The sequence below is a fragment of the Canis lupus genome, chromosome 10 (assembly GCF_048164855.1).
Source record: "Canis lupus baileyi chromosome 10, mCanLup2.hap1, whole genome shotgun sequence".
NCBI lineage: Eukaryota > Metazoa > Chordata > Mammalia > Carnivora > Canidae > Canis > Canis lupus.
The window spans coordinates 66564319-66589055 of NC_132847.1; the positions used below are offsets into that span (position 1 = coordinate 66564319).

The window sequence follows — 24737 nt, forward strand, 5'->3', positions numbered from 1 at the left end:
CCCCGGGCGCCCGGGGCACTGCGCGCAGGTGCCCGCGCGCTCCCTCCCGAAGCCTGCCAGCGGGGCGGCGGGTCCAGCGCCCAGCGAGCCGCGTTATCCAATTGCCTCCCGTCTTACTCGCAGGCGGGGAGCCGCGAGAGCCCGAGCGTTCACTTTGAACCCTCGAGGGGAGGCGGGGGTGCGGGCGCGGAGGGGAGAGGCTTGCGGCTCGGGCTCCACCTCGCGCGCGGCTCCGGCTCCGGCTCCGGCCCCGGCTCCGGCCCCGGCCCCGGCCCCGGCAGAGCGAGCAGCGCCCGAGCCCCGAGCCCCGAGCCCCGCAGCAGCGCCGCGATGGAGTGAGTATCCCCGCGCCGCGCCGCCCGCCGGGTTGCCATGACGACCGCGGAGGCAGGCCGCGCCCGCCGGGGTCCCGGTCCGGGATGGGTGTCGGGTGTCTCGTGGCAGCCCCGCGGCTCTCTAGCAGCCGCCGCCGCGGGGGGCAGGAGCCCGGGGCGCCGCTCGCTCGGCCCGCAGGGCCTCGGGAGGGGCCGCCGAGGGGGGAGGCACGTCCCGGGCGCCCCCACCCCTGCCCCGGCTGCCGCTTCCCCGGGAGTCGGCTGCGAGGGCCATTCCTTGCGATCCTAACCCTGCCAGCAGGACTGCAGCTAAAAAAAGGGGGGGGGGGGGGTCACTGCGGATGGGAAGCAAATGTGGTTGGGTGTGAAGCGTGTAATGGCAGGATGATGAGTTGGTGGGTAATAGGACCAGAGCTGCAATGCCCTGGCTACTAGAAACCATCGGACGACCCCCCCGCCCCCCCCCCCCATGATTGATTTGTTCCTGGGGTAATTGACAAACGAGAAAGAAAGGTGGGAGCAGCAGCCCGCGCGGGGTGGGTTACAACGTTTGGCCCCGTGGGCACGGCACGGGAGGGTTGGGCAGCAGAGGGCAGGGAGCAAGAGGGGCGTTAACCAGAAGGACACAATAAAGGGCCTGGGCTGTGGGTTCGAACTGGGGTTTCTTCCTCGTCAGTCTGTGCGTGCCTGCATTGCTTTCTGGTCACTCTCCCAGGCTGCTGCCGCAGCAGGGCCACCCTGACAGGCGACAGGCTCCGGGGAAGGGTCGGTTCTGAAGCCAGCTCTCAGATGCTGCTCCCTTGGTCAGCTTCTCCGCCTCCTGCTCTCTTCCCACGGATACTCCCTGACACTGGGGCTGTAGGAAATCATATTTCAGCCTGGAGATAACGTCCAGTGTTCAGGTATCAGGACCTTCATGCCAAACCCAACAAACCCTAGATGCAGCTTTTATCCCTCTGCGTATCTGATCGTGCAGATGCAATTTAATTCTCACCAACAAGGCTGCTAAAGCAGGGGTAGGAGATGGTGTGGGGTTTTAGGAGCGAGGAGTTGCACATTTCAGCCCCTGCCTTGGCTGGGACCAGTGCTACTGATTTCCTATGCCAGTAATTTAATGTCTCTGAGCCTCAGTTTCCCCGTGTATACAATGGAGACAAGGATGTTCCTGACTTACTTTTTAAGCATCCTTAAGAGGATCAGATAATGTTTCTGTCTCTTCTAAGGGGCTTTGTAAAGTGTAAGGTGTATACAAATGTAAGGAGTTAATGATTAAGTCTCTGGAAAATCAGTTTGCTGGGCTTGAGTCCCTGTGCACTTTGCTGAATGACGTCAGTCTCTCTGGGCCTCATTTCTGGAAGCAGGAATAATAGTGATTTCAGGCAATTTTTGTGAAGATTAAACAGATTGATACATATAATGGTCTTAGAGCCTGGCACAAAGGAAGCTCAATAAATATCATCTCTTATCTATAAATATTATCTGTTGTCTACTATTATTATTACTGTGGTCTCCAGCCTACTCCATTGACATTTTGTGAGGTCTCAGGTTGGCACCAAGCTGTTTTTTTCCCCTCCAGACAATTTATAAAGAAGCTTAATGCCCCAAGGGCAGCTGAGAGTAACACAATTCTCAAGATACCATTGTAGATTTGGAGAAGCAACCAAAAGATAGAACAGACCTGGGTACACAGAGCAGAAGCTGGACAACTTGGCCTTTAGCATGTTCTATTCTTATTTATTTAGTTTTTTATTTGATAGAGAGAGCAAGCCTGAGTGGTAGGGATGGGCAGAGGGAGAAGCAGACTCCCTGCTGAGCAGGGAGCCCCATGTGGGGCTCGATCCCAGGACCCTGAAATCATGACCTGAGCTGGAGGCAGACACTTCACCGACCGAGCCACCCAGGGGCCCCTGGCATGTTCTATTCTTATTGCCGTTGCTGTTTGTTTAGACATGGAGACTGTCCTTAATAAGAGAATGAATGTAGATCTAGTCATCGCACTGGGGGAGGTTAAGGGGTACCCTGGCCGTTTGCCAGGGCAGCAACTTCCATCTTTACCCTTCCATGTTAGTACATGAATGTATTGTGTATCTTCCAGACTCCCAACTTGAGTGCTCAGTAACTGTGGAACAACATAAAGAATTTGTCACTTCCCTTCCTTGGACCCTCCCTCATTTCCTCTCCCTCCTCCAGCTAAGTTTTTGTTCCCGGGGTGCTCACCTCCCGCACCCTTCCTCTCCTGCAGGATCCACATAGGTGCCACAACCAGCCCCCTTCTCTCCTGATCAACCTGGCCCTGGCTTTCCTGCTCCCCTGTGACATTCCAAAGTCCTTCTCCCCTTCCAGTTAACCTCCTGCATTTCCAACTGTCTATCTGTTCTCAGTCCCACTTTCTTTGCTTCATTAACATAATCAACTTTTAAACTCTTTTTCTCTCCTTTCAGAATACCACCTTTTCCTGTCTTGGGTCTAACAAAATTTCTCAGCACCTATTCTTCTCCTCATCCTAAGCTCTCTCAAAATCTCATCTTAAATAGAACAGGCTGCTTTAAATATCAGTGAGATAGGGGCTCAATTCTTCTTTCTTATGGGGTTCAGCTTATGTTTATGAAAAAGAATTAAACGGGGAATAAAATTTCACTTCCTTCTTTTATTTTTTCATTTAGCTAACAAATCCTTGTTGAGATTAGCATTGGTCAACAAAGCAGTCACGATTCTTCATCATCTGAAGTTCGTAGTCGAATGAAAAGGTAGATGTTAAAGCAGTAAACACAAATGAATATATAAATAAAGGTGCAATAAATGCCATGGAGGGAAATGCACAGAGAAAATAACAGGAAGGGGATATAAGTTAGATTAGAGTGTCAGCAAAGCCTCCCTGGGGAACTGATATCTGATGTGAGATCTAGAGGATGAGAAGGAGTTGGCTAGGTGAGGAGTAGAGGGAAGAAGCCGTCTGGGCTGAGACAACAGCACGTGCTAAGGCCCTGGCCCAGGAGAAGTCCTTGGAAGGTTGGAAAAACTGAAAGAAGGGTGGTATGGCTGGAGCTTTGGCAGTGAGAGGAAGGTGGTTTAGAGACGTGGCTAAGTGCTATGGGGAGCCACCAAAGAGCTTTATGAATGGGCGTGATGATAATTATTTGTCTTTTGAAACTTTGAGGCTTAAAAGTTCAAGAAGCTAATATAAACTTTTCCTCTGAAGGTATGTAAAATAGACGGCATAGAAAATGTGCCATAGCATATCAGATAGAGGGCTAGTATCCAAAATCTGTAAAGAACTTATCGAAGTCAACACACCCAAAATAATCCAGTTACAAAAGGGGCAGAAGACAGGAACAGACGTTTCTCCAAAGAGGACATACAGACGGCAAACAGACACATGAAAAAATGCTCAGCATCACTCATCATCAGGGAAATACAAATCAAAACAATAATGAGATACCGCCTTACACCTGTCAGAATGGCTAAAATTAGTAACTCAGGAAATAACAGATGTTGGTAAAGACAGAGGAAGGGAAACCCTCCTGCACTGTTGATGGGAATGCAAACTGGTGCAGCCACTCTGGAAAACAGTGTGCAGGCTCCTCAAAAAGTTAAAAATAGAACTATTTTATTCTATGACTGAGCAATTGTACTAGTAGGTATTTAGCCAAAGGATACAAAGATGCTGATTTGAAGGAGGGCATGCACCCCAATGTTTATAGCAGCATTATCAACAATAGCCAAATTATGGAAGGAGCCCAGATGGCCCTCGACTGATGAATGGATAAAGAAGATTGTGTATATATCACATTATATTATTATATTATTCCATCATATAGATGCAATGGAATATTACTCAGCCACCAAAATGAATGAAGTCTTGCCATTTGCAACAACATGAATGGAACTAGAAGGTTATGCTGAGTGAAATAAGTCAGTCAGAAAAAGACAAATACCATATGATTTCACTCATATGTAGAATTTAAGAAGTAAAACAGATGAACAAGGGGAAGGGAAGGAAACAAGATAAAAACAGAAGGAGGCAAATCATAAGATACTCTTAACAATAAAGAACAAACTGAGGGTTGATGGAGGGAGGGGGATGGAGGATGGGTTATAGGTGGGGACTGGCATTAAGGGTGCTTTTGTGATGAGCACTGGGTGTTATATGTAAGTGATGAATCACTAGGTTCTACTCCTGAAACCAATACTACACTAATGTTAACTAACTTGAATTCAAATAAAAACTTGGAAGAAAAAAAAAAAAAAGAAAATACGTGTCATAGCCAGGCATCAGAATCCTGCAAATATCTGCTACAGGAGAAGCGGATTATCAATTTAAAAAGCCAGACAGTGTGTGATAATCTAGTACCTGATAGTTTTGAATAAGCCAAGGTTGTTAATTTTAAATCAAATATGGTGAAAATAAAAATATAAACATTTATTCATGAGTATTATTGCTTTTAATAAAACAAGGGCATCTCCGTTGAAATAGGAAAAAAAAAAATACATATAGCCAGCAGAGTTCTAACTGATTGTACCTGGCTGCCCTCCTTGTTGGGTTGAGTGTGATCAATGTTATATGTGGGAACAAACTTTAGTATGTGTGGTTATTAATTTGATACGACACCTATTGGTTTTGCTGGATACTTCTCTAGAACACCGTCTTCAAAACTGTGGGAGCTGAAAGGCACAGAGGACGTAACGTGGGAGCTCTTTAAATTGTTGCCCTCTCTGCCTGCACTGGGCCTCTGACAACATAGATGGCAGCCTCAGAACTGATGTGATGGGACTCAGAAATGACATTTCCCATCGCTTGTCAGGTGCCTGCTTTTTATTTATTTTTATTTATTTTTTATTTTTTTTTTTAGATGCCTGCTTTCACATAGACTTAGCCACAGGCCAAGCCACAGGAGATCACAGAGCATCTCAGCTAAAGATTGTTCTTTCACATAAACAAATCTAGTCTCATGAAGAGATAAGTGTGTGAGGGATATTGAGTCATAGCTGATTTCTGATTTTTAATATATGCCTCATTCATACATTCACCCATTTATTCAGCAAACATTTACTGAATATTTCCTATGTGCCAAGCACTGTGATAGGTACTGGGGATAAATGGTGACCGGATACTGTCTTCAAGGAATTTCCTGTTTAGTCTAAATGTGACTATGGGTGCTATATGACCTTGAACCCTTTTTGTTGGCTAAGTCTGTCCTCCTATTACACAAAGTGTGCCATTTCACGTGCTCAGCACATCGTAGACATTGAATAAACGTGTTAAAAAATGTGTGAAGGCTTTTAAAAGTTAATTTTATGATGGAAGCAGTGTATGCTTTTTACAACAGTTCAAATGTTTTGGGGTTTAGTTTAGGAAGTGAACCTCCCCCTTTCCCTATGCTTTCCCCCAAGGCTTAGTCCTTAGAGCATTACCACGAACAGTTTGGAGGTATCCTTCCAGATATTTTCCATGCAAACAAAAGAGAGTTGGAAACACATATAAGTTTAAATACTTCTTTTATATAAATGAAATCATACCACATACATTATTCTGTAGCTTGCTTTTTCCTCTTAATGTATGGTGCATAATTTTATATATCAATATGTATACATCTATCACATATGCTTTTTTAAAAAGATTTTATTTATTTATTCATGAGAGACACAGAAAGAGAGAGAGAGGCAGAGGGAGAAGCAGGCTCCATGCAGGGAGCCTGATGTGGGACTCGATCCCGGGACTCCAGGATCACGCCCTGGGCCGAATGCAGGCTCTAAACCACTGAGCCACCCAGGTGTCCCTCACATGTGCTTTTATTAGCTGATTAGCATTTACTTTTGGAATATAGTTCATCAGTCCTCTTTGATAAAGATTTAGGTTTGTTACCACTTTTTTTTTTGCTATTATATGCAATGTTGCAATGAACATCTTTGTACATCCTGCAGCTGAATCTGTATACTACTTTCCAGAAATGGAATTGCTGAGTGAGTGAATATGCATATTATGAATTTCTCTATATACTGTCAAAGTGCGTCCAAAAATGTTCTATCACTTTACATTGCAATCCGTAATTTTGAGTCCCTGTTTCTTCAACTCCTTGACGACCCTCACCACCTCTGAGTATATATACTCAAGCATATATTTATATCTGAGTAATACATTTATATTTGACTCATCTAACTTAATGTAACTACTCAGTGGTCACAGTCTGTGCTTTTCCTCACTGGACTGAGGGCCTCCAGGCTACTTTTCATTTTTTCAGAGAGCACTATGGAGCTATAAAATATAAATAGGAAGCTTGAGTCCAAAAGAGAATGAAAATTATTTACAAAGGGAAAACTTAAAATGCCTAATTTACTTTAAAAAGTGATCAAGTAATATTTGTAGAGTTTGTCAAATTTCAATTTCATTGGTTGGTTTCTTACTCCTATAATTGAGGAAATGAGAGTATATCACTCAGCCCTCCATTTACTATTTGTTGCAGTTACATTGTTCATTTTACATTTTCAAAGTTTTTAACATTGGCAATTTTGATTTGTAACCATAATTCTCACAGTTCACTCAATCAACTGAGCACCCCTTATGCACTGGGCACCATTCTAAGTGCTGAGAATACCGCAGTGAACAAAACTGAAAAAGATCCTCCCATCACAGAGCTTTCATTTCATAGAGGAGACCCAATGTGTATATACATTAATGTCAGGAAGTGTTATGTGTTAAGACTAAAAATAAAACATATTAGGAGACTGGAGGGTGATGATGGAGGGTTATTTTTGATGGAGGAGTCAGGAGACAGGTTTCTGAGTGGGAGCGTTTGAACAGAGTCTTGAACAAGTGAGTAGGTGAGCCTCAGAAGGAAGAGCAGTTGCAAAGGTCCTGAGGCAGCACCATGCTTTGTGGGCTTAGTGTTAGTCTTGGATCTGGATGGAGCCAAGATCACCAGCCCCTTCCTCACTGGCATCCTCTTTCCTGAGCATTAAGTGTTTAGTTGGAAAGTACTGTTTTCAAACAGGGCCCAAGGGCATTATATTCTGAATGCCTTTCTGTTGCTTCTATGAACAAATAAATCGACTGTAAAATTATACATTCCTGTACCCCCCCCATAATTCTATAAGACATTGTTCCGCTGTGTTGTGGCATGAACTGTTGCTCTGAAAAAGAGTGAGGCTAGCCTGATTATTTACTCTTTGTAACTGGCTTGCAATGCAAGCCCTCCCACTCTTGCAATTTTTTTTTTTTACCTTGGTGCTGAAAAAATTATTTTTAAACATGAGAGTTTAATAACTTTTTGTGATATTCCTCACTGCAAGTCACTGGTCAGTTTTTTTTTTTTTTGTCACTGGTCAGTTTTGATATATCTCACTGCAAGTCGCTGGTCAGTTTTTTCTGGAAAATGATACATTCCCTTGATCTAAAGATTTATATTTTCCTTTTTTTTTGGTAAAGACATTTTCTTTATGGCTTTCAATTAAACAATATACTTGTTCTCTTATTTATGACTTATTATTCTCTTATTATGTTTTATGTATTATACATAATAGATGTATGTGTCATATCCATATCTATGTCAAATTGATAACTCCATAACTAACCATAGTTATCCATAACTATCTCAAATTGATTGTTTTTTTCCCTGATTTTTCCTGTGAGTTTTTGTTACATTTTAAAGTCAATCCTCTAGGCAACTGACTGGTTCTTAGCAATATTTGTTTAGTTCTTACTCATTCTAATGTAGATTTCATTTCTATAATGGTTTTATTGTCATCTTCAATTTGTTTTCTGACTCCTCCAGCTCATTTTGCACATTTTAGAAAGGTTTCATATTTTCTTTAATTTCTTTGCATGGAGAATTTATCTGAAAATTTCATTTACTTGTATTATTTCTTTTGAAATATACTTACTTGCCTTTTGCATGTAAATCTTTCCTCTCTTTTTAAAAAATAATAATTAAGCATATAGAATCTATGCATGTTGAAAGTTTTGCACTTATTACTCCTCATTTAGAACTCCAAACAGGTGTTCTATCCAAGCATTCTGTTTGCCCAAGAATAAGGGGGAGACAGTGTTTGGGGAAGATCGTGACTTTATTATTTTTTTTAATTTTTTAAAAAAGACTTTATTTATTTCTTCATGAGAGACACAGAGAGAGAGAGAGGGAGAGACACAGGCAGAGGGAGAAGCAGGCTCCATGCAGGGAGCCCGATGTGGGACTCGATCCCAGGTCTCCAGGATCACGCCCTGGGCTGATGGCAGCGCTAAACCACTGAGCCACCTGGGCTGCCCAAGATTGTGACTTTAGATGCGATCTTTGTCTCATAAATATTTCTTTTTTTTTAAAAATTTTTATTTATTTATGATAGTCACAGAGAGAGAGAGAGAGGCAGAGACACAGGCAGAGGGAGAAGCAGGCTCCATGCACCGGGAGCCCGACGTGGGATTCGATCCCGGGTCTTCGGGATCGCGCCCTGGGCCAAAGGCAGGCGCCAAACCGCTGCACCACCCAGGGATCCCTCATAAATATTTCTTACAACTCTATAATATCTTCTCTAAAAATGCCTTGTAGTATGTGAGCAGGTCACTGAGATAGATCACATATTCCAGCTCTGTGTGTGTGTGTGTGTGTGTGTGTGTGTGCATGTGTCTCAGAGCAGAGGGGCAGACAGATATTTGGTGCTCATTTGTCGCTATGTGGTCAGCTCTGTTTAGCATCTACAAACAGAGGGGAGGGGGCAAGTCATCTACAAAGGTGATTGTTACTTTCCTTCTTTTCTACTCTAACCTCCAGACTATGGCTAGACTGTGGTAGATTATGACTACCCTCTATGTGTTCAGACGAGTCCTCTACATTAAGTTTTAAAATTTTAGACTTTCACTGATAAGAGATAGAGATAGAGATAGAGATAAATAGATAGATAGAGAAAGAGAGAGAGAGAGAGAGAGATATTTCACAGAGTAGTAGCTCCATTGGAGTCATTTCTGCGCCATGCTGGTATGGAACCAGGTGCTCCACACAGATGTTTCCCATGTCTTTCATGACTTGTTCATGCCACTCCTCACCATCCCAGCGTTGGGCCTCTGTGAGCTCTCTCTTTACTTATAGAGAATTTTTTGAAAGCCAACTGGAATCTCTAGAGGTAGAGATCACCTTTTAGGATTGTCCACTGTTTTAACACAATTTTTACTCCTTAGGGATGGTGATTCTTAGAATCTGTAATTTAGAAATCTTAACTCTCCTAGTTTCATAGAAGATAAATTTTGTCCAACTTTTCTTTCATCTCAGCAGGTTTCAGGGAGATAGAAAATTTGCCTTTACCCTGTCTCTGAGTGAAAGAATCAGCCAATCTTGCATCCCCATGAAAATATTAGGAACTAGCAAATGTCATCATTATTGGAAAATTTGTTGTTATCATAGATCCTTTCTTCAATCAGTTCTCAGCAGTGTTAGGACAGAATAAGTTTGTGAATAATATTGTAAATACTTTGCAGTAGAAGAATTTTTTTTTAAAAAGATTTTATTTCTTCATTTGAGACAGATACAGGGAGAGAGAAAGCACATGAGCAAGGGGAGAGGCAGAGAGAAAAGGAGAAGCAGACTCTTTGCTGAGCTGGGAGCACTATGGGGCTCAGTCCTAGGACCAGGAGATCCTGACCTGAGCTGAAGGCAGATGCTTAACCATCTGAGCCACCCAGGTGCCCCTGCAGTAGAAGAATTTTGAAGGAGGTGTGCATAGCAGGTATTTTCTGTCCACCCTTCAAATCCATTCTCTACTTCTGCGTACTGCCCCATGAGGCTGACTTCTGTGGACTGCATCAGTTAGGCTCTTTTGTCCTTTGGTTTCCTATTGGGTTGGATCAATGCAAGACACCAGCAGGAGACCTAAGGGTGGAAAGAAGAGTGAGGTCAGCGTATATGCTTTATGGTCTCCCTTCCAGTAGGGTAGGGCATTGGCTCTGGCTACTTTCCTCATGTGAAGGCTACACCTCCTGCCTGCAGCCCTTTCCTGCTTCTGTTCTCTACTAATTCTGGTAACCATTCTCTCCCCTTCTTCCTTCAGGGCTTGGTGAGACTGTGGCTGATCTCCCTACTTGGTTTGCCCCTGGCATGTTTCACCATTCCTGTTGGTTTCCCTGAACTCTGCCCGTGGTTTTGTAAAGCAGACCCATTATTAAGCTCATTTCAATTATCCAGGTTAAGCATGCCTTCTATTTCTAGCTGGGATTCCAGCTCACAGAGTGTGCAAAGGATAGAAGTGTTTGAAGGTTTAAAAAAAATACTTCATATTACTGGGTTGAAACTTGGCAACTTTCTGTTTTGTTTACACATTTTGGTCATTGGAGGTCAAGGCTCCAAAATATGAAGAAGCTATTTGATAATCGTTATGAGTTGACTCTTGAACTTCAGAAAGAGAAGTTCTTTTTTTTTTTAAGAATAAATTTTTTATTGGTGTTCAATTTGCCAACATACAGAATAACACCCAGTGCTCATCCCGTCAAGTGCCCCCCTCAGTGCCCATCACCCAGTCACCCCCACCCCCCACCCTCCTACCCTTCCACTACCCCTAGTTCGTTTCCCAGAGTTAGGAGTCTTCATGTTCTGTCTCCCTTTCTGATATTTCCTACCCATTTCTTCTCCCTTCCCTTCTATTCCCTTTCACCATTGTTTATATTCCCCAAATGAATGAGACCATATACCTTGGTGTCCATTGAAAGATGAATGGATAAAGAAGATGTGGTTTATGTAACAATGGAATATTCCTCAGCCATTAGAAATGACAAATACCCACCATTTGCTTCAACGTGGATGGAACGGGAGGGTATTGTGCTGAATGAAATAAGTCAATCAGAGAAGGACAGAAGGAGAAGTTCTAATGCCGCAAGTTACTGAGGTGATTGTTTGCTTGCTGTTGAATGTCATTTTTCTTATAACAAAAATTCCCCCAACTTGACTCCTCAGAGGGAACACCAATCTCAGTTATGAGGTGACTTAATTAGAATTGTATTTAAGAGGGGTGCTGGGGTGGCTTAGTTGGTTAAGCACCTGCTTTTGGTTCAGGTCATGATCCCAGGGTCCTGGGATTGAGCCCCTCGTTGGGCTCCCAGCTCAGTGGGGAGCCTGCTGCTTCCTCTCCCTCTGCTGCTCCCTCTATCTGTTCTCTCTCTGTCAGATAAATAAATAACTAAATAAAATCTTAAAAAAAGAATTTTATTTAAGGAAATGAAATTTTATTTGTTCTCATAATAGAAAAATTGTTTTCATGAATAGAACTTCATAGTATCTGACCTACTATTTAAAGAAGTGTTAACTTATCAGTTGTATCTAAATGAATACTTCCAAATTACCGTCAAATCAATAAAATCTGTCCCATCTTATTTAATCTTCTTCACAGCACAAAAGCATAAAATATAGTCTAATCAAAAGGTGTGCTTTACAAGTTCTGAATAGATGGGATCTAAATTAAATATATTTTACTCCATGTATTTTCATATAGCATTTCATGCTTAGAAAGTGAGTTTAGGGGTGCATAGGAAGCTCAGTTGGTTAGGTGTCTGACTCTTGATTTTGGGTCAGGTCATGATCTCAGAGTCATGGGATCAAGTCCCATGTTGGGCTCCATGCTTAGCATGCGTCTGCTTGAGATTATTCCTCTCCCTCTCCCACTCCCCATGCACACACACACTCTGTCTCAAATAAATAAAATCTTTTTTTAAAAAAGAAAGATATTTAGATATACATTATCTTATCCTTCTTTAAGTATTTCTATTTCTCTGTCAATTATCTTCATTTATTCATTCATTTCACTCATAATTATTAAGTACCTATTATGTGCTAGGTACCTGTGATACAAAAATGAATATGCCAGCCCCTGCCTTCATGGAGACCACGATCTAATGAGGAACAGACATAAGTGGCCAAGTTATTATAATAAAGTATGCTAAGTGTTGTGCTGGGGAAAGTTTTGGTGGGATACTGTCTGAAGCTATGACATAGCAAGGGGACAGGAGCCTAAATGAATTGAAAGAGCTCAGATGTTCTCTGAGGTCAAAATCCAAGCCTAATTCTTAGCCCTTGAAATTAATTTAGCATAAAACATTTTGTTTTTAATGTCTGGACTAGTCATCTTACAACTTCTTAAGTCACTTTCCAAAATACTAGTCAAGCCAACTCCACTGTTAAAACTAGTTTAAATAGTCAACAGTCTTCAAATGTTTGTTTGTGCTATCGAACCTATGGCTCATGCTACCTCCATGACCAAGCATGTTACAATCAGTACCATGGTGAATGCCTGCCCCCTTGAGGAATGAGAGACTCAGTTGTCCAGATGACAATGCAAAGTGAGATCACTGATAGAGACAAAACAAAGGACAAAATGCAAACAGAACAAACACAAACACTTAAAGACTTACAGGTCTCTGCTACACATTTTTAAGGCACAGTACTTGATTTGTGTTTGCCATCTTTGTTGAAATCATATTAAAGGCCTCTAACTTTTGAAAGTCATCAAGATCTCCTACATTGTACAGATTAACCAGGGAAGCACTAAGGACGTTGACCTAGAAATGACTGGAAGTTCTCCCTCCTTCTAATGCTTTCCTTATCTTCTTGTCTCCAAAGAGGGAGGTGCCCAGCATTTAAAGTTACTGACGCCATAATAAAGTCTCATTTCCTGAGACACTCACACTGTAATGTGCGTATGAATCACCTGGAAATAGTGTGAAAAGGCAAATCCCAAATCTGTAAGGATGGGGTAGGGTTAGTGATTCTACATTCCCAGCAAGCTTCTAGAAGAAGAGGCTGTTCTTGCTGCTGGTCTGTAGACCACACTTTGAGTAGCAACGTTCACAGAGCAAAGACACAGTGTAGGGCTGTACATAATGCAAGAAGTAAGGGCCTCATTCTTTTACACTTCCTCCCTCAAAACAGAACTGGAGTTCAGTAATCTCTGTGTGAAACTGGCCAATCTAACAGAGCAAAACCAGGCTCTTCATTTTAGTTGGCATAACATGACGACAGTTCCATGGGAATAGGTAAAGTCTTTATTTTTTGGAAAATCAGAATGGATAAGGGGTTGTGAAAAAAGTGTTATGAGGTAAAAAAAAAAAAAGAGTAATGTTTATCTTTTAAAATATGAATTTGAAAATTTTTGTGGTCATAAATAATTTAAAATCCAAAAATATTTTTCTTTGGCCAATTCCTTAATATTAAAAAAAATAACTAGTGAATCTAATTATCTGTAGCCTCAAGAGTCTGCTAATCAGTAATATCTTGGTATAAATGTCAAGTTATGATTCTATAAATATATTCCTGTGATTATGAACATGATATATTAGGACTAAGTAGCTTGTGGTATTACATTTTTTGAGCAAGACTGACAAACTTAGGGTTCTTGAAAGCCAGGGAAGAGCAACCTATTTCATGAAGGATAATTCAAACATGTTATTAAGTTGTATTTTCATTAATGGAAGACGGGAAATATCTCCCTAACTCTTTCCTTGTTATGGGAGCTAAATACTATAAGGACAATACATATTGGAGAGCTAAACTGTACAGAACAAAGTTCTGTCAAGGATTCTTGGTTGCTTAATAAAATGATGGCTCTCCAAGCCTAATTACATTTTCAGGAATTAAAGCACAGTTCTTAAGGGCTCTCAATACATCCTCCTTTAGCCTGTGTCAGCCACACAATTTGCCTGCCTGTTAGTTTTACCCCAGGTCTTGAAATTAGGAGCGTTTTTTTTTTTTTATATCAGGGTGGTGGGCGTATGATGTTAGTACAAGAAAAGTAAGAGCATCATGCCCTGGAGAAACAAAGATTAGGTTGTGTGCATGTGTGTGTGTGTGTGTGTGTGTGTGTATGGAACTCTACTTTTCAAGACCACCTTTTTTTTTTTAAAAGATAGATAGATAGATAGACAGATAGATTATTTATTTATTTATTTATTTATTTATTTATTTATTTATTTATGAGAGAGAGAGAAAGAGAGAGAGAATGAGCGAGAATGAGCAGAGGGAGGGCTAGGAGACAGGAAGACCTGAACTGAGATCATGACCTGAATTGAAATCAAGAGTGAGATGCTTAACAGACTGAGGCACCCGGGTGCCCCAAGACCTCGTTCTAAAATGTCTTTCTTCCAATATATCTGTGTCTTATTTTGATACTTTCACTCTTCTCCCATTCATCCTTACCTTGGGAATTTTAAAAGGATTTCTAAGACCAGAATCCCGAGGTTGATGGAAAAGCTTTGGCCCTTGTCACCCACTGTCCAGATTTGCCTGCTTGGGGTCTAAGCTGGCATCTTGCACCCCCATTGCCGCAGAAGCCAGGGCTGGCTGCTGGTGCGGATTCTGAGCTCTGGCATGGGTGGGTAGGGGGTGTTGGTGATGGAGGAATGAGGAGTTGGGGACAAAAGGGTGACAGAGGGCAGCAGGAAGGGGCACAGACAGCTGTGAACGCAAAAACCTATAGGGCAAAAGCTGGTGAAATCTGCCTGAGACCCTTAGTGGCTGTTGGTTTCTTCAGTGGGGAGAGCTGCTGAGTTCATCTGAGGAGCAGATCACTGGAACTATGGTCATTCCTCTCTGTGGCTGATAGTGGTAGCTCCTGCTTTTCTTCCTTGTTCCCAGCTGGCTCTGTGTATCTCAGCCTTACCAGTTTCTGGATGGGGTAAAAACCCAAGGGGGTCCTGAATATAGCGTCCTGAAAGGCTAGGAAAGCTGGCTGTTCACCCGGTTCTCTCCTTCTCAGGGAAGGGCCCTCCTTCTAGCTGGAGAGTTCCCGCTTGGCACTGAGCAGTGTCAGCCAGCAGGACAGGATGCTGTAGGTAAAATGAAGCTGTTCTTCCTTCCCTGTTTGTGGGGTTATCTTTGTTCCACTGTGTTACTTAAGTTTCTTAAGTAGGCTTCTGATCTCTCTCTGAGCTATTTTTGTTCTAATTGCTGATCTCTGTTGGGGGACAGAGGCTGGGGTATCCTATACCACCACCTTTGCGACATCACCCTGGAACCTAACAGGAACTGTGTTCCACTTGCAACAGGCCTGTCTGTGTCTCATCATGTCTTAAGCCAATATCCTTATATTTTTGCTTTCCAGGGGTACTAAGATGCAGATTCCATGTGAGCATCAACAGCTGGGGACCTATTTTGAGACTCTCAAAGCTTTGGTTGTCACTGTTTTAACCCATAGAAAAAGAGAGATCTGTAGGGTGGAAACACATAAACCTGAGATCAGAGGTAATACTATTACCTAAAATCTGCCTGTTACTGGAGTGGAAGCTTAGGCTTGCAGTTGATGGAGAAAACTGACCCACACTTAGACGATTAGCTTATAAATAGGTCTACATTTAGGGAGGGTAAAAGATTTGGCCTTTCCACCAGCAGGTTAGCTTCAGGCTTTTAATAGATGCTCTTGATCAAAAATGGGATGTTCCAAAAAAAAAAAAAAAAAAAAGGGATGTTCCTTTCTTCCTCTCCTGTGCTGACAGTTGTTTTTGTTTTTTAAATAAACAGCCATTTCATTTGTCAAATATTTTTTTTCTAGATCTAATGAGATAATCACATGGATTCCCTCTGCTAATATTTTGTGGAGGTTTTTGCATCTACATTCATGAAACATTGCCTCTAATTTTCTTTTCTTGTGATGCCATTATCAGGTTTTGGTGTCAGTGTCATGCTGACATCATAAAACTTTAGGAAGGATGTATTCCTTGCCTGTTTTTCTGGATGAGTACACATAGAAATAGTATTATTCCTTAAATATTTGATAGAATTCACTAGTGAAACTGGGCTGAATTTTTCTTGATTAGAGGGTTTGTAATTACAAATCCATTTGTTTAATAGATAAAGGAACACAGATTTAATTTTTTTTTAAGATTTAAATTTTTGTGTGCGTTGTTTTCAGGAAGTCGCATTTCCAAGGAATTTGTTCATATCACCTAAGTTGTTGTATCTATTGATAAAATCTTCTGCTGTTATCTTTGTAATGTGCCCAGGAATCAATTGTGATGTCCTTGATATCATTCCTGATATTTATTATTAGTGTTTTCCCTCTTTTTCTCTTGGTCAGTTTTGTTTTTATTTTTTAAAAAGTTTTATTTATTTCTGTGAGAGAGAGGGAGATAGAGAGAATCCTAAGCAGACTCCCCATTCAAGGGGGAGCCTGATGCAGGGCTTGAAGTCAGGACCCTGAGATCATGACCTGAGCTGAAACCAAGAGTTGGACGTTCAACCAATTGAGCGACCCAGGTGTCCCTTGATTAATTTTAATATAGATTTGTCAATTTTGTTAATCTTTTCAAAGGACAAACTTTTGGTTTAATGGGTTCTTTATCATTTACTTTACATTTCATTGATTTCCATTTCTTGGAAATCAATTCTTTTCCTTTTTATTTCTTGTATTCTAAGTACCTTGGGTTTATTTCATTATTTTCCTAGCATCTTCATATGAAAACTTAGGTCATTAAAAAGATCTCCTGTACTAATATTAATATTTCAAGTTATAAATTTCCATCTAAGCACTTTAGCAGCATATTTTGATTTGTTGTATTTTCCTTTGTCTTAAATATTTTTTTATTATTATTAAGTAATCTCTATACCCCATGGGAGGCTCAAACTTACAATCTCTGGATCAAGAGTCATGCTCTGGGGATCCCTGGGTGGCTCAGCAGTTTAGTGCCTGCCTTTGGCCCAGGGCGCGATCCTGGGGTCCCAGGATTGAGTCCCGCATTGGGCTCCCGACATGGAGCCTGCTTCTCCCTCCTCCTGTGTCTCTGCCTCTCTCTTTCTATGTCTATCATGAATAAGTAAATAAATAAATCTTAAAAAAAAAAAAAAAAAGAGTCATGCTCCACCAACTGAGCCAGCCAGGGGCCCCTGTTGTATTTTCATTATCATTTAGTTTGATTTTTTTTTCTAATTTCTCTGTAATTCCTTTTTTGACTCATGAAATACCATCTATTATCATATTCCTTCAGCCTGAAGAAATTCTTTCCACTTGTTTCTATATAACTAACATGCTTATGATGGTGACAAATTCTTCTGTTTTTTTAATAATAAATTTATTTTTTATTGGTGTTCAATTTGCCAACATACAGAATAACACCCAGTGCTCATCCCATCAAGTGCCCCCCTCAGTGCCCGTCACCCATTCACCCCCACCCAATTCTCCTGGTTTTTGTAATTTACCTTCATTTTGAAGAATATTTTTGCTGAATATAGAATTTTAGGTTGATGGGTTTTTTTTTCTTTTAGTACTTTAAAGATGTCTTTCTGTTGTTTTTCACTTTCAATATTTTTGAGTAACATAATTTTTATTTTTGTTCCTCTATGTGTAATATGTCTTTTATCCTTTGGTTGTTCTTAGGATTTTCTCATTTTCTTTGGTTTTCAGCAGTTTGACTATAGTGTGCCTGATGTAATTTTCTTGTAATATTTCCTACTTGGGGTTCTCAGCATGTATTTTTTCAAATACTTTTCTCACTCCCTTCTCTATCCTTCTCTTTTGGAACTCCAATTAGTCACATAGTGGAGTGCTTAATGCTATCCCACAGGTCATTGAGACTCTGCTCATGTTTTTGCACTTTCTAAATTTAAATATTTTTTATTTTAAGATAGTTTTAGATTTATATAAAAGTTGCAAAGATAGTTCCGAGTTCACATTTATGCCCCTTATGTTATTATGTTGTTTATATCTTACATAACTAGTGTACATTTGTCACAACTAAGAAACCAACATTGATATATTATTATCTAAACTTGTTAGAGATTTTTTAAAAAAGATTTTATTTATTTATTCATGAGAGACAAAGAGAGAGAGAGAGAGAGGGAGAGTCAGGGACACAGGCAGAGGGAAAAGCGGGCTCCCTATGGGGAGCCTGATGTGGAACTAGATCCTAGGACCCTGGGATCATGCCCTGAGCCAAAGGCAGATGCTCAACCACTGACCCCCCTAGGTGCCCCTAAACTTGATAGAGATTTGATAAAGATTTCAATAGTTGTTCCCTAATGTTCTTTTTCTTCCCCAAGATCCCATCTAGAACACCACAGTATAGTCATCATACCTCCTTAGCTTCCATCTCCAGATATGTGGCAGTTTCTTGGACTTTCCTTTTTTTTTTTTACCTTGACAATTTTGAGGAGTGCTGGTCAAAGTCAGTTTGGGTTTACCTGATGTTTTCTGTTTTCTCATAGAGTGGGGTTATGGTTTTTTGGAGGGAGACCACAGAGATGAAGTATTAGTCTCATCACACCATTTCAAGAGTACATACATTCAACATGATTTATCACTGTTGATTTTAACCTTGATCACATGACCAAGGTCATGTTTGCCAAGTTTCTTTTTTGGGGACTTTTCCCCCTTTTATGGGGAGGAGGAGTTAGGCCCCACCTCCTTGAGAGGGGGGTATCTAGATAATTTATTTGGAATTATTCTGTAGGAAGATATATTTTTCTCCACCATTTATTTATTTAGTAATTCATATATGTATATATATGTGTATACATATGTATATATATAAGCATGGATTCATAGACATTTATATTATACTTTAGATCATTATTTTCCAGTACTACATTATTTATTTTGTTCAGATGTTTCTATTTTTGTCACTAGGATCTTGGGTTGACCATGATGTGCCTAGAGTAGTTTTCCTTATGTTTCTCCTGCAGAGTTTTGGGCTCTCTGCATATAAACTTTTTTTACTCCATTATTTATCTTCTCTTGGTAGGATCCCAATTATTCATATATTAGAGTGTTTGATATTGTCTCATAGGTCGAGGCAGGCTGATTTTTTAAAACTATTTTCTTTGTATCATGCTTCTTTTTTTAAAAAATTTTATTTTTTATTGGTGTTCAATTTACCAACATACAGAATAACCCCCAGTGCCTGTCACCCATTCACTCCCACCCCCCGCCCTCCTCCCCTTCTACCACCCTTAGTTTGTTTCCCAGAGTTAGCAGTCTTTACGTTCTTTCTCCCTTTCTGATATTTCCCACACATTTCTTCTCCCTTCCCTTATATTCCCTTTCACTATTATTTATATTCCCCACATGAATGAGAACATATAATGTTTGTCCTTCTCTGACTGACTTACTTCACTCAGCATAATACCCTCCAGTTCCATCCACGTTGAAGCAAATGGTGGGTATTTGTCATTTCTAATAGCTGAGTAAGCTTCTGTTTTAATAATTTTTCTTGGGCAGCCCAGGTGGCTCAGCAGTTTAGCGCCACCTTCAGCCCAGGGCCTGATCCTGGAGACCCAGGATTGAGTCCCACGTCAGGCTCCCTGCATGGAACCTGCTTCTCCCTCTGCCTGTGTCTTTGCCTCTCTCTCTGTCTGTGTCTCTCATGGATGGATAAATAAATAAATTAAAAAAAAATAAATAAAAACAATTTTTCTTAACCCATCTTTACATTCAGTAATTTTTTTCTTCTGCATTGTACAGTTTGCTGTTGATCTCATCCAGTAAATATTTTATTTCAGATATTTTAGTGTTCAGTTCCAGGATTTCTTTTTTTTAAGATTTTATTTATTTATTCATGAGGGACACAGAGAGAAAGAAAGGCAGAGACACAGGCAGAGGGAGAAGCAGGCTCCATGCAGGCAGCCTGATGTGGGACTCGATCCGGGTCTCCAGAATCACACCCTGGGCTGAAGGCAGTGCTAAACTGCTGAGCCACCTGGGCTGCCCAGGATTTCTTTTTGATTCTTTGTTTTCTCTGTGAATTTTTTAAATCTTTTTTTCTTTATTTGTTATATCTACATTTTCCTGCAGGTTTTTTTTTTTTACATACTTAACATAGTTATTTTAAAAGTATGCGTTAATTCCAATATTTGGGTCTTCTGTGGGTCTGTTTCAGTTAACTATTTCTCTCTTTGTGACTGGGTCACATTGTCCTTTAATATGTCCAGGAATTTGTTACTATATAATGTACCTTAGAGGTAATATAGAGATTCTGGATTCAGTTATACTCTTAAATAGTGTTATACTACCATGTAATTAAATTACTGTTGTGCTCCCTTAACTTTGTGGAGGTTTGATTTTATGTTTTATTAGGGAGTTCTAGTCTACTGTTGTCTTTAGATTTAGGATGCCCTTGCTTCTAATGTTTGACCCTTCTGGGGTTTTATTTTATTTTTTTTTATTTTTATTTTTTAAATTTTTATTTATTTATGATAGTCACAGAGAGAGAGAGAGAGAGAGGCAGAGACACAGGCAGAGGGAGAAGCAGGCTCCATGCCGGGAGCCCGACGTGGGATTCGATCCCGGGTCTGCAGGATCACGCCCTGGGCCAAAGGCAGGCACCAAACCGCTGCGCCACCCAGGGATCCCCCTTCTGGGGTTTTAATGGGAAGTTTAAGATGTTTAACAAATTTCTTTATATAGACAATTGGTGAGAACATATTTCAATAGATTGTGGGGGTATCTTATGGGAAAATCTTGCCATATAGACTACCTCTTTCTCCCTCTTGGCTCTGAGCCTGGCCTTTTCTTTGTCTTAATCATATATTAAAAATACTTATGAAAATATGAATAAACAAAAAATTATCTGAATTCCTACATCTTAAAAATCAACTATTTTTTTACCCAAAATAGAAGAATTAATATATTTAAATTTAGTGGATGAAGGTAAGCCCAATATGCTTTTGAGTACTTTATATTTTATTTGTAATATTTCTAAGCATTTCAGGCTTGTCATCTAATAAAGGACACCAAGAGAAAACAAAAAAGACATCAAGATACTTGATTTTTCTTTTGAAAAAGAAAATATATTGATATGCTCAAGGCTCATCCAGTAATCTAATCTTGTCAAAAGCTCTAAGTAAGCAAAGAGTTCCCATACTTTGGTTGGCCATAGTTGGCTTCTATGTTTGTCATCATTTTTTAAATCTCTTCTCCTTTTTACTACATATTAACAGAATATTTCATCATTTTGTTAGCTGAATTCTGTCTATAATTTCAGTCACGGATTTGTTCACTTTTAACAATTCAAACATCCTGGGGATAGTTCAACTTTCACATTCCAGTCATCACTGTTCTCATTATAAAATATAAGAACAAAAGTTTTCATACCTCTTTGATGGGAATATTTTGCCATTAAACTACTTAGTCAGTGTTTCCTCCTTTTCACTCTTATCTGGACACAAGTTGGTGTTTTACGTGCCTCTTCTCCAGTTGTGCTTTTCCACTCTTACCTATGTCTTATCTCCCTAAGGTGAATCTCTTTACTTTTACCATGCCTACAATTTTTTTGGAACGATGATGAAGGACTCCCCCTCAAGTGGTATCTGCCTATTAACTCATGAGGCAGCCTCCCATACAAAGTTTCTGACTAAAATATCCAGAAAAGACTAAAAAGACAAAATTGGTCAACCCTCAAAATTAAGGCAAATGATCTATTGTCAACCTGTGGAAGGAATTTCCACTAATTATACAGTCAATGGAATTGGGAAGAGGACAGAAGTCAGTGTCCTAGCCATGCTTTGCCTCAGGTAAGGGAGTAGACTCATATACCCAAAAGAAGGTTGAGAAAGCCCACACGCCACCATTTTGGATGATCAACTGTTCTAGTCTGAAAGTCAGGTAGCTTTACCTCTATTCATTTCAAGACAAATTCTGTGACCACTGTGCCAAGAAAACAGAGAAGGAAACAGACATTATTGTTGGTCTACTGTAATTTTGGAGTATAGATAATGATAGAACTCATTATATCAGGACAAGGAGATGATAATTGGATGGGTGTCAGTATCTTCATTAAGCTAGGAAATAGAGGAGGGAAGAACAGATTTAGATGAAAGATGAGGAGTTTAGTTGTATTCATGCTGAGTTTGAGGCTCCTGTGATGTTTTATTGTAATCATTAAGATTTGAGGTACTCTTAGATTTTTTTAAATTTATGATCATTAAGACTCTTCAAATAGATTCAAGGGAATAACGGGTAGGAACTTGTCCCAGTGACTAGAGTTTAAACCAGAAGTAATGTGGATTTGGAAAACATATAGTAGTTGAAGTCAGGATATAGATAAGAGAAAAGGGCCCTAGATAAATCCCCAAGGGGGACCAGCATTCTAAGTATTGGCAAAGGTAAAGGAATGAGCAAAGTTAGGGAGACACAGAAGGAGAGATAGAAAGATGTCAGGAGAGGGTGGTGTCTCAGAATCTTAAGGAGTCAAGTGCTTCAAGAAAGAGATAATAGTGAAAAGGAAAATAAGGGAAGGGAGAAGAAATGTGTGGGAAATATCAGAAAGGGAGACAGAACGTAAAGACTGCTAACTCTGGGAAACGAACTAGGGGTGGTAGAAGGGGAGGAGGGCGGGGGGTGGGAGTGAATGGGTGACGGGCACTGGGTGTTATTCTGTATGTTAGTAAATTGAACACCAATAAAAAAAAATAAATAAATAAAGTATAAAAAAAAATAAAGGCAAAAAAAAAAAAAAAAAAGAAAGAGAGAATGGTTCACAGTGTCAAATGCTTCTGTTTAGGTAAGTAACTAAATAAGTATGTAAGCCAAATGTATGTATTGGGTAAGATTAAGTAAGATGAATGCTGAGAAGTGATGCTGACATTGGGTACCAGTTATCCATTGGTTATAACTGACGAAGATGTTCCATAGGAGTGATGGAGTGGAAGTGAGATTCCCATGTGTCCAGTGAATGACAGGGCAAGTGAGGGCCACAGAAGTCTTATAGAAGGGCATCTGGCTGGCTCAGTCAGAAGAACGTGCAACTTTTGATCTCTGGGTCATGAGTTCAAGCCCCATGTTGGGTGTTGGGTGTGGAGATTGCTTAAATAAATAAAACTTAAAGTCTTGTAGAAATTTGACTTTGAAAGTAATGATATTAGGCAGTAGCTAGAAGGCTATGTAAATTTAAGGGAAGACTCTTTTGTTCATGGGGAACGACTTCAATGCATTTATATTCTTAAGGAAAGGAAGCAGCTGAGATAGATGTGGGAGATGAAGGAACAGATAAATTTATTGGAAACCACCTACTGTGTGCTCCACAAGACCTCAATTAGATCCCTTAGTTCTTAACTAAAATTACGTTGTTGTAGAGGTCTTTGCTACCTGAAGTGCCCTAACTACAGCATGCGATTACTAACAATAACATTAACAGAAAAACCTAACAGAGATAGTTTCATTCTAAAAAGGCTTTGAAGGGCGCCAGGGTGGCTCAGTTGGTTGAGCATCTGACTCTTGATTTCTACTCAAGTCATGATCTCAAGGTGGTAGGATTGAATTCTTCTGGGGCCTCGTGCCCAGAGGGGAATCTACTTCTGTCTTTCCACTCCTCTGTCCTTCCCCCACTCCTGGATGCTCTTTCTCTCCAATCAATCAATCAATCTATCTATCTATCTTTAAAAAAATAAAAAGGCTTTGAGATGGCCTATTTTAATAAATATTACTCATTTATTGTTTGTTATTTTAGTACTCCAATTGGGTAAAAATAAATGGGTGATAAAATCGAGACAGAAGGGAAATTAGGTTTGGAAATACAGAATAAAACTGAGCAAGATTAGTACACAGCAAATGTACATCACATTGCTCTGTTCAGTTGCTGAAGGTTGGCTGCAAATTTGTCTCTAAGCTTGCCAATGTTTAGAACAAAGAGGGAAAAAATTGGCTATAAGATTCAAAGCAGCTAAATGAAAGAAACTACCTATCTATCTATTTATTTTTAAAGATTTTATTTATCTATTCATGGGAGAAACTAAGAAAGGCAGAGACGTAGGCAGAGGGAGAAGCAGGCTCCCTGTAGGGAGCCTGACACAGGACTCAATCCCGGGACCCCGGGATCATGCCATGAGCCAAAGAGGCAGATGCTCAACCGCTGAGCCACCCAGGTGGCCCAAAACAACCTATTTACTAAAGAGAAAAAGGTTTTCCTAGTACTGAGGCTTGAGAGAGATTGCTCTCACGGATGCTCTCTAATCCCATGATAAATACACAAGATTTCATAGGAATTTCTTTGCAATACTCCTCACTGGAAATGGAGGACAAAACAACTATGTGCATCACTTTTACAGAATGCAGCATTATTAAGGGGCATGTAATAAACACTAAATATTTAAGATTCTGACTGCTTTCATAGGTCCTGTTATGTACACTGCAATAGTTCCTCAACTCACATCTGTCCAGGGTTGCACTCTTAATTTTCATTCCCTAAAAACCTCTCAAAGGAACAGGATCCACATTTCATTTCAGAGTGGATGAAAAATTATCTGTTTCAGTTCCCTTTTCCATTGTTTACGGTGCTTTACAGTCAGTCTAAGAGAAGCAAAGCACTTGGTACTAGAAGCTGATAATGTTGGGTTTCATTTATAATCATTAAGATTTTCAAATAAACGCCATTTCTCAGGGCACATACTTATCTAGGAGAGATAATCTATGGGTCTTACCAGTGTCCAGCAGTGACAAGGTATAGACAGAGGA

General features: G+C 40.3%; 1 protein-coding gene across 4 annotated transcripts in view; it reads left to right on the forward strand.

Moving 5' to 3' along the window:
* Window positions 1-298: 298 nt before the first annotated feature.
* PALM2AKAP2 (PALM2 and AKAP2 fusion) overlaps window positions 299-24737 on the forward strand; it is a 469130-nt gene continuing 444691 nt past the window's right edge. For all 4 annotated transcript variants that reach the window (XM_072842284.1, XM_072842286.1, XM_072842288.1 and 1 more), the window contains exon 1: window positions 299-335. In XM_072842284.1, the coding sequence (XP_072698385.1) occupies window positions 331-335 (5 nt within the window). In that variant the 5' untranslated portion in view covers window positions 299-330. The remainder of the gene's footprint in view (window positions 336-24737) is intronic.